Here is a 16,967-nt window from a genome sequence, read left to right as displayed (position 1 = left end):
AGTATTACATGTAATATTTTCATGTTATATTATGCATTAAAATATGTTGTCATTTTCTTGTAACTTAAGTTATATATTGATATAATCTTAACTGTACTTTCACTTAACTCTTAGTATTTTCATTTAAATAATTTTATGACAATTTTATTAACACTTGTAGGAGCAACTTTCACCTCACATACATGTAGAGGCTAAACTTTTAACACCATCCTAAATTTCACGTCTTGCAAATCCCCATTTCCATAGCCTGAGTTTTGATTTTAAGGAAGGATCAAAAACTGGGTTTCACCCTTTTCTGCTCAAGAAAGAAGTCTTTGAACTGATTAAAATAGCTCTTAATGAGCCTCTTGCACAGCTAACAGTTTATTTTGTGATCTTTGATGTAATTATTCACTTAACTTTGTAACCCAAGCCAGTTATTCATTACCAAATAAAAACCTTTTAGTTGGGTTAACTTTACTGATGCATGGAAAAGGGGTTAGTTAACTTGATTAAGATTATTGATACTTTCTTTTATAAATGTTTGTGCAATTATGAAAATTATTCTTAGACTTCTGGGATGTTTTCTTTTGGCTTTTAGACGAGGTGCCGTCACGAGAACTGGGCCTAGATGGTTGGAGACCGGGTTTCCATTTTTACTTTACTGCTACTTTCTACCAGAGCCTGTGCTGGCTTCCTCTCAGCCGGGAAGGTGGGTGACTGCTCCTCACCTTCCTTCTAGGCTTGAGGCTTCGTGGTCCCACTGAACTGCAGCCGTGGTGGTGCAGGCAATGGTAGTCCCAGACTGACAAGAGAGAAACTTTTCCCTTGATACTTCTCCCACATGTCTTCAGAGGATTTTTTCCTGGCTTTGTTTTGCGCAGTCTTGATATTGGCATTATGCTTTAAGGTCCTTAAAAGAAAAGTGTTCTTTTTATATGAGGTTCAAGGAGAGGATCTTTTACCTTGTTCTGCTGTGTAGATAGAGCAAGAAACTATGAATGGTGCCAGTCAGACTTCTTTCTTCCTCATCAGTGATGGAAGGGCTTGAGTATACCCACCATCAAGCACTAACTTTTAGATAACTTCTTATCGCCAATGGTCCCTTCTCTGCACATATGACAGGTTCTTTCCCACGCCCATCACTTTTGTCCCCACTGCATCTCCTGGTTGGAGTCTCCTCTGAAACCTGCTCTTCTGTCCCTGTCCTGACACTATCCCTGATCTTTTGAGACTTATCTGTGGAACTCCAGATAATCTCAGCTCATGTTTGGAATAGAGCCTTCTCTCTGATCGAACCAAGGAGTGTGTGATTGGTTTGATTGACACACACGCACGTGCGCGCACAAACACACACTCACTCCAGAACTGTAAGATAATAAATTTGTGTTTTAAATCAGTAAATCTGTGCTAATTTGTTATAGCAACAATAGGAAACTAATATACATGTGTTTTTACATTTTTGAGAAGTAAAATATCATAGTAGCAATAATGCATGGTTTACAAAACTTGTTAATCATCTATTTAAACTAGAGCTTGATAAAGATATAGGGACAGGTGTGCAGGTAAACCAAAGTGCAGGTATTAAAAGATACAGGATTAAAAGGAGCTGGGATCCAAATAAAATATTCTGACTCCTAATTCTGAGTTGTTTTTACAGTTGTCTGATTTATTTGTTTCTATGTTTTTGTTGTTCATTAAAACTGTTAGTAAAATAATTAGGAAGTAAGTTTTAAAATGTTTATCATTTGAAGTATTTATAAAATTAAGTTATTAGTAGAATTAAGTAATTCAAGGTTTTTAAAGCTCTACAGGGAAAATGTGTGTACATTTCTTTCATATATATATATATATATATATATATATATATATATGTATGTATATATGTATATATGTTCACTTTTTCTCTCTCCTTCTAAAATCTCAAGTTGTTTAACCAAAGTAGTAAGGACTATTTGTTTTACGAAACAGTTCTATGAAGTGCTTAACTTTTTTTTTTGCTTTTATTAAAAAAATTTTTAGTTGAAATATAGTTGATTTACACTGTTGTTAATTTTTGCTGTATAGCAAAATGGTTCAGTTATACGTATATATGCATTCTTTTTAAAATATTCTTTTCCATTATGGTTTATCGTAGAATATTGAATATAGTTCCCTGTGCTATACAGTAGGACCTTGTCATTTATCCACTCTAACATGTAATAGTTTGCATCTGCTAACCCCAAATTCCCAATCCATCCCTCTCCCACCTCTCTCCCCCTTGGCAACCGCAAGTCTGTTCTCTATGTCTGTGAGTCTGTTTCTGTTTCATAAAGATTCATTTGTGTCATATTTTAGATTCCACATATAAGTGATATCATATGGTATTTGTCTTTCTCTTTTTGACTTACTTCACTTAGTATGATAATCTCGTTCCATCCACGTTGCTGCAAATGGCATTATTTCGTTCTTATTGCTGAGTAGTATTCCATTGTATATATGTCCCACATCTTCTTTATCCTTTCATCTGTAGATGGACATTTACATTGTTTCCATGTCTTGGCTATTGTGTATAGTGCTGCTATGAACATAGGGGTGCATGTATCTTTTTGAATTATAGTTTTGTCTTTATATATACCCAGGAGTGGGATTGCTAGGTCATATGGTAGCTCTATTTTTAGCTTTTTGTGGAACCTCCATACTGTTCTCCAAAGTGGCTGCACCAGCTTACATTCCCACCAACAGTGTAGGAGAGTTCCCTTTCTCCACACCCTCTCCAGCATGTGTTATTTGTAGAATTTTTTTATATATATAAATTTATGGCTGCGTTGGGTCTTCATTGCTGCGTGCGGGCTTTCTCTAGTTGCGGCAAGCAGGGGCTGCTCTTCATTTTGGTGTGTGGGCTTCTCATTGCGGTAGCTTCTCTTGTTGTGGAGCACGGGCTCTAGGCGGGTGGGCTCAGTAGTTGGGGTTCGCGAGCTCTAGAGCTCAGGCTCAGTAGTTGTGGTGCACGGGCTTAGTTGCTCCGCGGCATGTAGGATCTTTCCGGACCAGGGCTTGAACCCGTGTCCCCTGCATTGGCAGGCAGATTCCTAACCACTGCGCCACCAGGAAAATCCCTTGTAGACTTTTTAATGGTGGCAATTCTGACTGGTATGAGATGGTACCTCATTGTAGCTTTGATTTGCATTTCTCTAATAATCAGCAATGCTGAGCATCTTTTATGAAGTGTTTAAAAAGAAGTGTAATGTTAGACCTGACAATGCTTAGAAGTGACAGTTACAACCTTAACATGGAATGGTTGGTATAGCTCTTATTCATTTTTGCTTCCTCTAGTTCTATACAAGCATGAATGTTGGCCTCTTCTTATACTGTTTTATTTTCTATTAGTATATATAAATAAACATAATGTCCACAACAAAATTTTTGTGATAAAGAGGATATACGCTATAAGGCATAGGAAGGCTATGATTCAGGAGAATTGAGTCCTACCTAAGTCCAGCTCAGATCCTCATAGCACTAGTTCTTAGTGACCTTGGGCAAATCATTGTGTCTTTATAGTTACACCTCTAAAATGTATGGTTTGAAACTTCTAATTTAAGATGGTGGATTAGACACCTAAACAAAGATACAGGAGAGCAGTAATCAGTAGATATGAGAGCATTTAACAAGTTTCTGCAGAGGAAATGAAAATAAGTAGATAAGACATTTGCCACAAAGAGGAGAACCTATCTATAGTAGAACTCCAAAGAGATTGTGAGTATACAGATGCCAGATACAAAAAACGAAGATGAAACGGGTGGCTAGAAGTAGGGATGTTAATTAAATGAAACAGTTTTGCTAGTTGGCTCCCAACATTCCCACCCCCACCCCCATGCTCAGCATTTGCCCCTAGAGAGCGAGTAAGTAAATGAAGAATTATTAGGCCAGTATCTGGGGAAGGAGAAGCCTAGTAAGAGGAGCCCAGGATTTGGGGTGTTCTTTCCCTTGAGGGCATTTGAAAATTCTGGAGTGGGCAGCTGAGAGACTGAGAGTCCTTTGGACTGCTTTGTGGGGCTATAGGAGACAAGGATTGGAGTCCAGGGCCCTCTAAAGGGGCTTAGTGAATTTCCTTTGCTTTAACTGGGTCCAATAAAGGGCTGCATCCTAGAAGTAAGGATGAACCAAAAAGAAACAGGCCCTTGCAGGAACTGCCACTTAGCTTCACATCATCTCATTTGCTGAGCCCAAAGTGAGGTGAGCCCAAATTGCTAGTGCCTCCAGATACCCAGAAGAAATAAATGTAAATTCTACCTGGAGGAAGATAGCATCATACTGGATATCAAATTATTTCTAGATAGCAAACAGTTTTGCAAGTTCAAGGTGCAACACGTAATCAGAAATAACTAGTCACACAAGGAGATTGGACAACATTCACAAAATCCAGCACAAACAACAGAATAAAGAACAGATCCACAGGGTTATTGGCATTATTGGATCCAGACTTCCAAAGAGTTATGATGTTATGTTCCAGATGATAAAAGACAGTATGAAAAATTTTTCGTGGAAAATGAAAACTTTTAAAAAAACTAAATAGAAATTATAGAACTATAAGACATAGTAATTGAATTATGAAGTTAATGGGTGGGTTTAAAAGCATATTAGATATAACTGAAGAGAGAATTGTGATCTGAAAGATAGGTGAGGAAAAAAGTATCCAGAATGAAGCCTGGGAAGACAAAAGGGTAGAAAAATATGGAAGAGAGGATGTATTTGTTTTCTATTGCCGCATAACAAATTACCATAAACTTAGTGGTTTAAAGCAAAACAAAAACCATTTATTATTTCATAGTTCTGTAGGTCAGAAATCTGGGTGAGCTTCCCTGGGTTCTCTGCTTGGCATTTCACAAGGCTGAAATCAAGGTGTCACTGGACTGGGCTCTTATCTGGAGGCTCTGGGGAAGAATTTGCTTTCAAGTGCATTCAGGTTCTTGGCAGAACCCAGTTCCTTGCAGCTGTAGGTCAGAGGTCTCCATTCCATTCCCTTGCTCCTATCGGCCAGGGGCCACTCTGCTCCTAGAGGCTCCCACATTCCTTCTCACCTGACCCCCCCTTCCATCTTAAAGGCAGCAACATGTCTAGTCCTCCTTAAGATTCAGATCTCTCTGACTTTCCCCTCTTTGCACCAGCCAAAACAAACTCTGCTTCTGAAGGGCTCTTGTGATTGGATTAGTGCCCCCCCACCCCTTCGCTTGTGATCTCCCTTTTGTTAAACTTGGCCGTCTTGCAGGACACAGGGTCAATATACTACAAAAAAATCAAATGCCTAGAAATTGATAGAACAAACCACTTCAGAAAACAGTTTGGCATTATCTACTAAAATAAACTATATGTAATACCACTTTTAGCTATCTACTCGTCCGAAATGCATGCCCAGAACCATGTACAAGAATGTTTATGACCATGTTTATTGCTTACAAACTGAAAACAACCAATGTATCTATCAACATTATGTCATATAATCATAACAAAGGAATATTATAGCAATGACACAGAATGAGTTATAGCTTCACATAACAATAGATGTACCTCACAAATATAATGTTGAGTGAAAGAAGTCAGACATAGACAGTTTCAAAAACCAGGCAAAAATAAATGATGCAGGGGCTTGAAGATACATGTTTAGCTGGTAAAAGCAAGGAAGTGATTATCATAAAAGTCAGAAGTAGGGGACTTCCCTGGTAGTCCAGTGGCTAAGACTGTGCTCCCAATGCAGGGGGCCCAGGTTCGATCCCTGGTCAGGGAACTAGATCCCACATGCCACAACTAAAAGATCCTGCATGCCACAATGAAGATTGAAGATCCTGCGTGCAGCAGCTAAGACCCAGCACAGCCAAATAAATTTTTTTTTAATTATAGTATTAAAAAAAAAGTCAGAAGTAGTTATTGTCTTTGGGGGGCAGGAAGGATAGTGATTAGTGGGGGGGAGTGCTTTGGGGTTGTTGACAAAACATGGTTCTTTGTAATAAATCATTGAGATGAGAAACAAAAAAGGAAGCAAAAGAATGAATACCAGACGGGCATGTGCCTTCTCACCAACAACACTTAACTTTGGAAATCATTGGAGCTCTGAGAGAAAATTGATTTCGAGCTTAGAAGACAAACTATCAATCAAGGATAAGTGAAGAGTAAGATAATTTATCTTCCATGCCCTTTTTTTCTGAGGAAATTCCTTGAGAATGTACTCCAACAAGAAAGAATACAAGAACGTGTAACACCAGAAACAGTGGAAGCCAGAGAAAAGAAATCCCAGGGCAATAGCTACACATCAGGCCTTGAAACCCCAAGAAAAATGTCTTCCCCAAAAATGGAATAGATTCCAAACAATAGATAATGTGAGTAAGAAGGTAAGAAGTACTAGTGACAGGATCTAAAGACGTATATTTGTCTTCTCCTAATAAGAAAAAAAAAAAAGTTTATTAGAAACTTGTGGTAGAAAAGTTAGAAAAAGTCATGATCTAAGAATAAAACAAATTTAAAGTGTCATGATGTTTGAGAACTTATGGAATGTTAGAAGAGAATCCATTTAACCTTAATTCTGGAAACAATCACATTCTCTTATGAGTGGCAAGGGTCATGTGATCTTTAGAAATGAAGTGTAATCCTCGCTCTGAAATTAGTAATGTTTACATGTGTGCACATACATACATATACTCTGTAAGTTGATTTTCAACTTTTAGACACATCCTAAGGAGGAAACACAGAAGATTTAATTATAGAGATTGAAAGATGTGTTATTAAACTTGACCATTTAAGACAGAAATTGGAGGAAAAGAGATTAGAAAGCTGGAGGAAAAAGGAGATGAAGTGTAATATTCTCATTTTACATAGTGGGGAGCAAGAGGTTCCTTTGAAAGTTGATGCAACAAGTTTAGGCAAGTTATTTAAAGTTACAAGAGTGACCAGGGGAAAAGTTAAAAATAACATGAGAACAAAAAACTAGGACGAGTTGGGGGTTTCAACTAAGTGACTAAATCCTCAGTTTTCATAATGGGGAGTAAACAGCTAATTTCTGAAGTTGATAAATGAGGAAATAGTGATAAAAGTATATTCTTTGGAGCTGAGATATTACTAAAAGAAGTAAAGCCAGGAAAAACTGAAAGTAGCTCCTCCTGGAGTTGGAACTAGGAATGGGGAAGCATGAGTCTGCTCATGCTTCAATTCAATTCAGAATTGGTCCATTTGGCTCATTGGACAAAAACTTTGAGACCTAAAAATGTGTGTCTGTTTTTAAATTCTCAAGACTGAGAAATATATATATATATATGTACAAATCACATGTGTATGTATTAATTAATGATTTGTTTCACAAATAGATTTATTTTTAACATTTTATAATCCATATGAATATTACATTTGCATATGGGCATGTGATTTTAATTTATTTATTTTCTTTATTATTTTTTTGGCTGCGTCAGGTCCTAGTTGTGGCACGCAGGGTCTTCATTGAGGCATGCGGGATCTTTCCTTGTGGCATGCGGGCTTCTCTCTACTTGTGGCCCATAGGCTCCAGAGGTCATGGGCTCTGCAGTTTGCAGCATGTGAGCTCAGTAGTTGTGGCACACGGGCTTAGTTGCCCCACAGCATGTGGGATCTTAGTTCCCCAACCAGGGATCGAACCCAAGTCCCCTGAATTGGAAGGCGGATTCTATACCACTGGACCACCAGGGAAGTCCCTGGGCATGTGATTTTACATCTGTGTATACATGAACACACAATGTGAACTGAATTAAATAAAAAGTAATTCCAAAGTAACATGAAGCTTCTAATCATTCTTAACCAAATGCTACAGCAGACAGCCTTCAATTTAAAAAAGTTAAAATTGAATTAAGTTTGGGTGTTTTGGCAAAAAAAAATTAATAGAAGTGAATAAGTGTAAACAGTGTTATAAACTGAATACAATAAATAAATTAGAAACAGTATTTTAAATGGTGCTTAGGTTCTCAGATGTTCTTTAGCATCTTTTAACCCCTGATGAGGAGCCAAAAGGTAACAGTGACAGCAATCATACTGTTAGTGCTACCTTGAAACTAGTACAGAAGGTACTCAATTTTTCCTGTCTATTTTCTGGAGGAAAATCAATCATAAATTTCAGCTGGGAACTTGAGATTCTGGAAACACAGCCCCTAGAAGATTTTATTTCTTACCATAGTAGTATGAGGAGGTATTTCTAGCAGAATTTTATGTATAGCAATTGCTTATGTTAGGGATTTTGTATCTTGGGGATTTACCATGAACTGAGATTTTGGCTTCTGTTTTCCTTTTAGATTCTTACAACTGGGAAAAACACAATCAATCAAAACTTAGATTTATTCTGTCCATCTCATGAGTTCAAACCATTTTCTCCACCGTGATACTCCAAAATATATTTCATTCAGTGATACCAGTGACGTTTTTTCAACTTATTGGCATATTTAAACTGAAGATTTTGTTTCCTGAGCAGTCTTACATGCTCTGTATTAAATTACTTGGTTCTGAACATAATAATCTCAGCTAATATAATGAGACGTCCATGTGCAAAGGATTGCTGAATCCCATCCTAGCTTCAGCTGCCATGGTGGCACCTCTGCAGAGGAGTCCATTCGTCCTGCACTCTTAGCCAACTCACCTTGCTCTTAATGTGCAGAAGTACCAGAGTGGAAGCAAGCAGATTTTTCCTTATTTGTTATTCATTTAAAAAGATAATACATTGGGTTTCCCTGGTGGCGCAGTGGTTGAGAGTCCGCCTGCCGATGCAGGGGACACAGGTTCGTGCCCCAGTCCGGGAAGATCCCACATGCCGCGGAGCGGCTGGGCCCATGAGCCATGGCCTCTGAGCCTGTGCGTCTGGAGCCTGTGCTCCGCAGTGGGAAAGGCCACAGCAGTGAGAGGCCCACGCACCGAAAAAAAAAAAAAAAAAAGATAATACATTGAATGTACATTCTGCATTGCTGTATATTCCAAAATCATCCTAATGGGTTGCCTATTATATTTCTTAATTATAGTGCTGCTTTTGATACAGTTCTTGGGATAAATGTTGCAGTCAAGAAACTAAGCCGTCCTTTTCAGAATCAGACTCATGCAAAGAGAGCTTATCGTGAACTTGTCCTCTTAAAATGTGTCAATCATAAAAATGTAAGTTATGTCTATGTTTCCTCTAATACTTTAATGTTGTCAATGCTGTCATATCACCTGGGTCTTTGGAGACACAACGAGCTTAGACCTAGGGTAAACTAGTGATAAAAATACTATTTAACTGGTTATATTTTATTGACAGAAATTTTAATCAACATTGGGGATATTGAAGTCAGCAAGAGGCATCATGATCCATAGGAATTTAGGTCACTCAGCACAGATGGGAATGTCAATTAACCTTGTAACCATTTGGTTTTTACTGTGTCCCTGTGTATAAAATGGCAACAGTATTGACCTGGCAAATTGAGAAATAGCTAAATACTTTTTAGAAAAACGTTGTTCTATAAGTAGCTTTTACATATTCACATTTATTTAAATAAATGTTATTAGATGATGTTATATTCAAGATAGTTGTACTTGGCATCTCTACAGAAATCAAAGCATTGTAAATTTTAAGGAAAAACAGTATATCTCTAGAAAATGAGGTTCTCAGGCCCATTTTATGTTCTACTACTGATGCCTGAGCATTATTTTGAACATGATTTTGATAACCTTGCCATGTTATAAAATTATAAAATGTTAAGTCTGGCAGGGGCCTTGGAGATCCTCTCCCATGTGACCTCTTCTTGTTGCGGGGTGGGGGGCGATAAGTATTTAAAAGTACACTCAACTCTATATGGCTCCTTTTGTTGTAACATTTATGCTGGATTTTTCTGGTGTAGGAACATTAAACACAAAACTAAGATAGGTTCAATCTTTTGAGTCTGTGCTTTGAGTTTGTTTTTAAATTCTCCAATGCATGCTTTATTTTACGGGTTTAAAAAAAAGTTAAAAAGTTTTTTTCTCAGGTTACAAAAAAATACGTTTATTATTTTTTTTAATTCAAACAGTATAAACAAGAAAGAAAAATCCTTGAATCCCACCACCCACAGGTCACTATCATTAACATTTTGGTGAGCATTCTTATGCATATATGTACACACACACATAAATAAGCTCAGTTATGTTATTATGCATCCTGCTTTTTCCCTAGTGGAATGTGGCTAGATCTCATATACATTAATGAACATAGATATAAACCATTTCTTAAATGGCTACATAGTACAGATGCACAGTAATTCATTTAAACAATCACCTATTATCAGATATTTAGATTGTTTCCAGTTTTTTGCTATTATAAGCAGTGCTGCAGTGAACATCCTTATGCATTGCATCTTTGCACACTTGTCCAGGTGAATTCCTTGGCCAAGATCACTGGGTCAAAGACTATGCGCACTTTTGGTTTTAATAATATATACTGACAAATTAACCTCGAGGAAGACCTGCAATTTTACACTTTTATTGAGTATCTGAGTATGTCTTTTATTTCAAAATACTCCAGAGCTACATATTGTTGATTTTTTGTTTTACCTTACCAAACTGATAGATGACAAATGATACCTTATTTTTATTTGTGAGGTTGATTTTCTTTCTATATTTCTATTAGCCATTTATTTTTATTTCTTGAGAGTTTGTTTTTCATGGCCTTTGTCCATTTTTCTCTAGGACTGTTGGTTTCTTTCTTATGCAATTATAGAAGATCTTTGTATATTAAAGCTGTCAACCCTCACTTCTTTTCCATCTGACCTAATTTAGGTTGTTTTTGTCATACTGATTTTTGTTGTTGTTGTTTAACATAATCAAATCTCCTAGGTTTCCTGTCATGCTTAGAAAAGACTTTTCGACACCAGAATTGTATAAATGTTTATTCATATTTTAATGTTTCATGGTTCATGTTTTAGATTTAAATTTTTGTTCCATTTTGAGTTTATATTGGTGTGAAGATTGAAGTATGAATCTAGCTTTTTTTGCCCTTGGCTAGCCAGCCACTCCAGTCCTATATACTGAATAATTCATCTTTCTCTCAGTCATTTGAAATGATTGAGGACATGTGTTTGATGCTTAAGCAGCAGAATTCATTGTTTAACCATTGGGGTGCCAGGACCAAGGCCTGTGGTGGGGTTAGTTCTTGAATCACCCTACGTAAAGGTAATGTAAATAGGTAATGCTATGAGGTATTTCATCTTTATGATACCAAAAATATAAGCTTAGCCTTCACATTTCAAAACTTTTTAGAAATTTGGATATTGTATTTAAGTTTTCAGAGTTAACATATTGCTTTATTTAGTGTTTTTCTACTTGTAATTGCTACTTTTTTATGTTCAGAGCTAGAAAGACATTATGTGTTAAAATTCTATAATAATAAGTTACTGGGGACACATAAAAGTGATTTGATTAAAAGTGCATATTATTTCCAACATGAGAATCCTAATCATTTAGCTTTTTTCAAATGCTGTGTAATAGAATGTTTTGGTAAAAGCAATAACAATAATAATAAATACAAAGCTCTGCTGTGATTTTTTTTCTAGTTTTAATACACTTTAATGTTAAACTTAATTTTTATAATCAAGTAGAGTCATTTGACATGCTGAGATATAATTTTCTCTTTTCAGATAATTAGTTTGTTAAATGTGTTTACACCACAAAAAACTCTAGAAGAATTTCAAGATGTGTAAGTATAATTTTTATTCAGTAATACACTGCTCATCAAAGACTGAAAATTTAGAAAAGAAAGTAACTGCTTTTTTTACTTAAGGAAATATAGGTGAGAACACATTTTTAAATGATATCCTAGCCACTTTTCTCTGTGGAAGAGAAATATTAAGGAAAATGAATAATAATATTCAACTATTTGTGCCTAGATGGTTATCATTTCTACAACAGATAAAGGATGACTGAAAATAATTCTTCAGAGCAGGCAGTGCCATTAATGCCGCTGATTTCCTTTACTGAAATAGAAAATATAACATGTTTTTCTCTAGTCCCCTGAAAGCCAAGATTGTAGGGTTTAGGTGTTTATAATTATTATTTGAAATGGGTAAGTCATTAAGCTTACAAAATCTGAAAGAATTATCTTAGTAATGATGAAATGAAATATTAATTTATTATTGAAATATAATGTACAACTTTATCATAAATTTATTCGTGTATTCATTCATTCATTCATTCAACAAATATTTGATTGCCAGGAATTCCCTGGCAATCCAGTGGTTAGGACGCCATGCTTTCAGCCCACAAGCCACATGGTGAGGCCAATAAAAAAACAAACAAATATTTGATTGCCAACTGTGTGCTAGGCACACTCTTGAACTTGGCATACTTTAGTGACCAAAACAGCAAAAATCCCTTTCATTTTTTAAGAATTGCAGGTGGTCATATTTCTTCCTAGAGCTTGCAGGAAAGCCAGGGAAGATAGACAGTAACGTAACAAATAAGGAAATGATGTCGTCATTAGGATGTGTGGCAAATGTTGTAGAAGAAATGGAGCTGGGTAAAAGGGGGATCAGAAGTGCTGGGCGTTAGGAGTCAGGTTGCAACTTTAAGTAGGGTAGTTAGGGAAGGACCTCACTGGATTGGTGACATTTGAAGAAAGCCTTCAAGGAAGTGAGGAGGTTAGTCCTACAGATATTTGGGGGAAGGTAGTATCAAGATAGAAGGAACAGGCAGTGTAAAGGAGCAGAAGGGGGAGTGTTCCTGGTGTGTTCTAAGAACAGCAAGAGCCAGTGTGGCTGGATCAGAGGAAGCAGAGGAAAGTTGAAGAGGTGGGCTCAAAGAAGTGACAGAGCCAGACACTGCTGGGCCTCTAGGCCATTGTAAGGATTTGCCTTTACATGTCAGTAAGACTTTCAGCAGGAAGAGTGAGCTTATCTGACTTATGTTTTAAAAGAATAACTTTGGTTTCTGGGTTGAAAACCCACTGTTAGGGGTAGGACCCAGAAGACCAGTCAGGAGGCTATTGCAGCAATTCAGGTGAGAGATTATGATGGCTGCATTTAGACCAGAGGGGTGATAGTGATGGTAAAGGCAAGAGATAGGATGCTGATGTTGTTTTGAAGGTAAACCCCAGTGTTTGCTCCTAGAGAGGATGTGTGGTATGAGAGAAAGAGGAGCTGAGAACAACACTTGGAGTTTTGGCCTGAGCACCAGAAGGATAAAAGTGCTCTCAACTGAGATGTGGAAGGCTACAGGAAGAACAGATTGCGAGGTAGCGTAGAATCAGGAACTCAGTTGTAGTTCAGGATGTCTATTGGACCCCAAAGCGGAACTGTGAAATAGGCAGTTAGATAAATGAGCCTGGAGTTCAGCAGCGGGGTGTGGGTTGAAGGTACTAATTTGGTAGTTGTCAGTCTATAGATGGTATTTAAAGTCTTGAGACCAGAGACCAGAGATCACCAAGATTGTAAGTACAGTTAGAGAAAAGAAGACCAAGGACCAAGTGCTGGCACTTCAACAGTAAGAAGCTGGGGATAGGAGAAGGGCATAGTCAGCCAGGATTGTAGGACTGGCCATTGGATTTAGCAACACGGAAGGCCGACATGGAGCCTTGAGGACAGTTTCAGCAAAGTGGTGGGGGCAAAAGCCTGATTAAAGTGGGATTAAGGAAAAATGGGAGAAAAAATTGGAGATGATAAGTATAGACACCTCTTTGGGGAGTTTTGCTTGCAGAGGGAGCAAAAATATAGGATGGTAGCTGGTGGGGGAAGTAAGGTCAAAAGTTTTCTTAAGATGAGAGCAGTAACAGTATGGTTTCTATATTGGTAAGAATGATCCAATAGCAAAAATTTTTAAATATAGGAGAATTTGAATGTTTGAGATTCTATTTACTATTATATAAAAATTGTTTTGTATTTAACTTAAAAGGCATTTTGTTGTTAGTTGTTTTTATTTTTTGAAAACTTTTATAAACTTTAATTATACATTTGCTTCTTTTCAAGATAACTTATAAATGTTTAGGGAAAACAAGTTATCTTTTACTTTAGCCAGTGCAGTGACTAGGTGGTAAGTTATTACTGTTTCATAAAAATTCTAGTTTAATAACCATAAAGGAATTTTGGATAATTTTCATGTGTACATGGCTGATCATTTATTTCCTCAGGTATTTGGTTATGGAATTAATGGATGCTAACTTATGTCAGGTTATTCATATGGAGTTGGACCATGAAAGAATGTCCTACCTTCTTTACCAGATGCTCTGTGGTATTAAACATCTACATTCAGCTGGTATAATTCATAGAGTAAGTAGTGATACCATATTGTTCTGTTTTGTTTTTTAATCACAATCATTTCGTTGTCATAATCTCCAGTTACAAAAGAACATAATATTTTTAAAAAATTTGTCAATGTTGAAAATCCAAATAAACTATGGGATCATGTTACTCTTCCAAATATAGTTGAGATTAGAAGACATTTGTGGAATGCCTAGTTTGCCTGGGCCCATGTGAGCCACCCTGGATGCAGGCATGAGCCAGCTGTTCAGACTAGTACTGCAGAAAAATACTTCTTTTTTTTTTAAGTTTTTATTTGAAAGTAACTTAAAACTTAGAGAAAAATTGCAAGAATAGGACAAAGAACTTTACTCTTTACCCATATTTACCTGGCGTTAATAGTTTTTCCATATTTGAAATCCCATTTTTAGTGATCAAGGAATTTGGATTTGGGGTGGGGGAAAGTTAGAGGCCAAGTAGTATATGATACAGTTGCTTGAGAAGTCTTATGTGAATTATGCCCAAGTGTTCATTGCTTACATCGTAAAATTCTACCACTCCAGCATCCCAGCCATACTGGTGGGAGCTTTTGGAAAGGCTCCAGGCAGACCTCTTGACTAGGCCAAGTGTGGAATTTGAATGATGGTGTTGCCTGTCAGGGGGTACATATTTAAAAACCAGAGAGATATTCTCTAAGCTGGTTTTATGAGTTTTTGGTATTTTCTTCACTTGTACCACTGTGTGAGCAGATTATGATAGAGTTGTGTTTTTTTGTTTGGTTTTTTTTTTGAAACTATAATGTTGAGTGAGACTAGAGGCAGAGATAATATAGTTTTATTGAAAACATTCTTAGCATTCCTTAAATTATTACTATACTAATTTTGTTGACAGACTGTCTTTCAACATTATGTTTCAACAGCAAGAAGTTGTATTTTCTCTGAACTGAAATCTGTGGGGGGAAGAAGATAGTGAGACAAAAACAATGAAGGCTTTTCATACAAAAAAGAATAGAGAGATTTTTGATGGTGTAGTAGTAGTAATTCTTCTGGATCTGTTGGGTGCCAGGAAAGGCTGTTTCCATCACAGCCACTGAACAGAGGCCTAACACAGTAGCAGAGCCCACCAATCCAGAGAGGGCCAAACTCTTGCCCCTTGTGAGCATGAGGCCTGAGGCCTGAGTGAGGTCTGCAGCCTGAGGCCAGTCCTGGCCCTCCCAGTGCCTGTTGAGGGCCTGGCACAAAGATTCCTGACCAGTTTTCAGTCATTTAAAATACAGCCTTTGCTGCCGCCAAGTGTTCAGTTTAAATTATATAAATACTGTTGACGAATTTGCTTTAAAAATAGTAACACTAGTCTTTTTAATTAAAAATAAAGATTTCCCAGCATAACATTCTATTTCTCTTCCTAAAATATTCACAGACCTTTATATAAATTAAGGCACTCTTAATTTCTCTTAAATACATTTAGTATTAAAGTCTTAACTGAGAATAAGTTCCCAGATTATTAGGCTTCATTATGTTAGGCCTTATGAATTTTGTAAAAGGAAACAGTTTGTCTTGCTTGTATCTCCCCTCTTGGGCCCAGACATACATGGGGAAGCAATATCCTCCCGTTTTAGGGGGCCTTGTAAGAGCTGCAGCATGCACGTGCCTGTGTTAGGTGATGTTCCGTCCCTGCGGTTTAGGCCCATGCCTGCGGACCAGAAGGTCCAAGGAAGTTTTGGTTTTCCCAGCATGATTCCGCCAACCACCTCTCCATCCCATTTACCGCCCCACTGGGTCTCCCTCCTCTTGTCTTATGCCCTCCTGTTCACACATTTGTGGGTCTGCCAGACTTTGTGTCTGCTGTGAAAGTACCACGTGGTCATTGTGGGAAAGGTAGATAAGGCACCTGTTTGCACACCCACCACCCCTCCAGGTCCCAAGAGGTGATGAACTGCAGTTATCCCTTTAGCCTGTTAATGGTTTTCTGTGAACTTTTCCTGTCCTTTTTTCTGTATACTATACCATAGGCATAAATACACACATTCAGTTTTGATTACTAAGATGGTTTCATTCTAAACATAAAATTTAATTACTTGAAAAATAAAACACCTGTAATCACACCAATTTTTACCTTGTATAATTCAAAAAATTCAATGGAAGTCCCCAGCCCTCCATTGTCACCTGGAGGAGGCCAGTGATGGCAGTTGGGTGTGTTTCCTTCCTAACTTTACACTGAAACATTTTCTTACTGATGCTAATACCAGCATATCTGTCTATACTTATGTCCTTTTTAACTTATATTTGTCAAAAACAGGATCATCTTATACATATATTGTTCTGCAACTTGCTGAATAAGTTGGTTGATCTGTTTTGTATTTTTATCAAGGATCAAATAGTTTTACAAATACTTACTAAAAAAGAGCCCCCACCTCCTCCCTCTTATTTCTCTCTCCCCAGAACAAATTCTTTCAGTTCTTTTAGCTGTTATTTTGGTGTTTATCTCCATATCTTGAAATAATATGATGAGATCTCTATTTGTTGCTCTTTCTTCAGTTTGGGACATAAGGTACTGATTTAGCTCTTTTTCACCAATCATGCCCCTCACCTGCCACCTTTCCTGTCCCCCTGTCCTCCCAGTATAGTTACAATGGAATTGGTTTGGATCAGTGTCCATAGTGTGTTTTACGTCATCATGACCCTATAAACGCTTTTCACAGCTAAGCTTATGTTTACACCATGATTATATTTCTTTTCCTTTCAACTTTTTGTCCCTAGAGTTAACACTTGT

The 16,967-nt window shown here is 37.2% G+C and overlaps 1 protein-coding gene across 7 annotated transcripts in view; it reads left to right on the top strand.

The window, feature by feature from the left end:
* MAPK9 (mitogen-activated protein kinase 9) overlaps positions 1-16,967 on the top strand; it is a 62,313-nt gene that overhangs the window by 21,447 nt on the left and 23,899 nt on the right. For all 7 annotated transcript variants that reach the window (XM_067032245.1, XM_059060566.2, XM_059060564.2 and 4 more), the window contains 3 exons: positions 8,982-9,111; positions 11,604-11,662; positions 14,087-14,225. In XM_067032245.1, the coding sequence (XP_066888346.1) occupies positions 8,982-9,111; positions 11,604-11,662; positions 14,087-14,225 (328 nt within the window). The remainder of the gene's footprint in view (positions 1-8,981; positions 9,112-11,603; positions 11,663-14,086; positions 14,226-16,967) is intronic.

This window comes from Kogia breviceps, chromosome 4, assembly GCF_026419965.1.
Source record: "Kogia breviceps isolate mKogBre1 chromosome 4, mKogBre1 haplotype 1, whole genome shotgun sequence".
In the NCBI taxonomy this organism is placed as follows: domain Eukaryota; kingdom Metazoa; phylum Chordata; class Mammalia; order Artiodactyla; family Physeteridae; genus Kogia; species Kogia breviceps.
The sequence above is the reverse complement of the archived record's forward strand: the minus strand, read 5'-3'. Positions and strand labels throughout refer to the sequence as shown.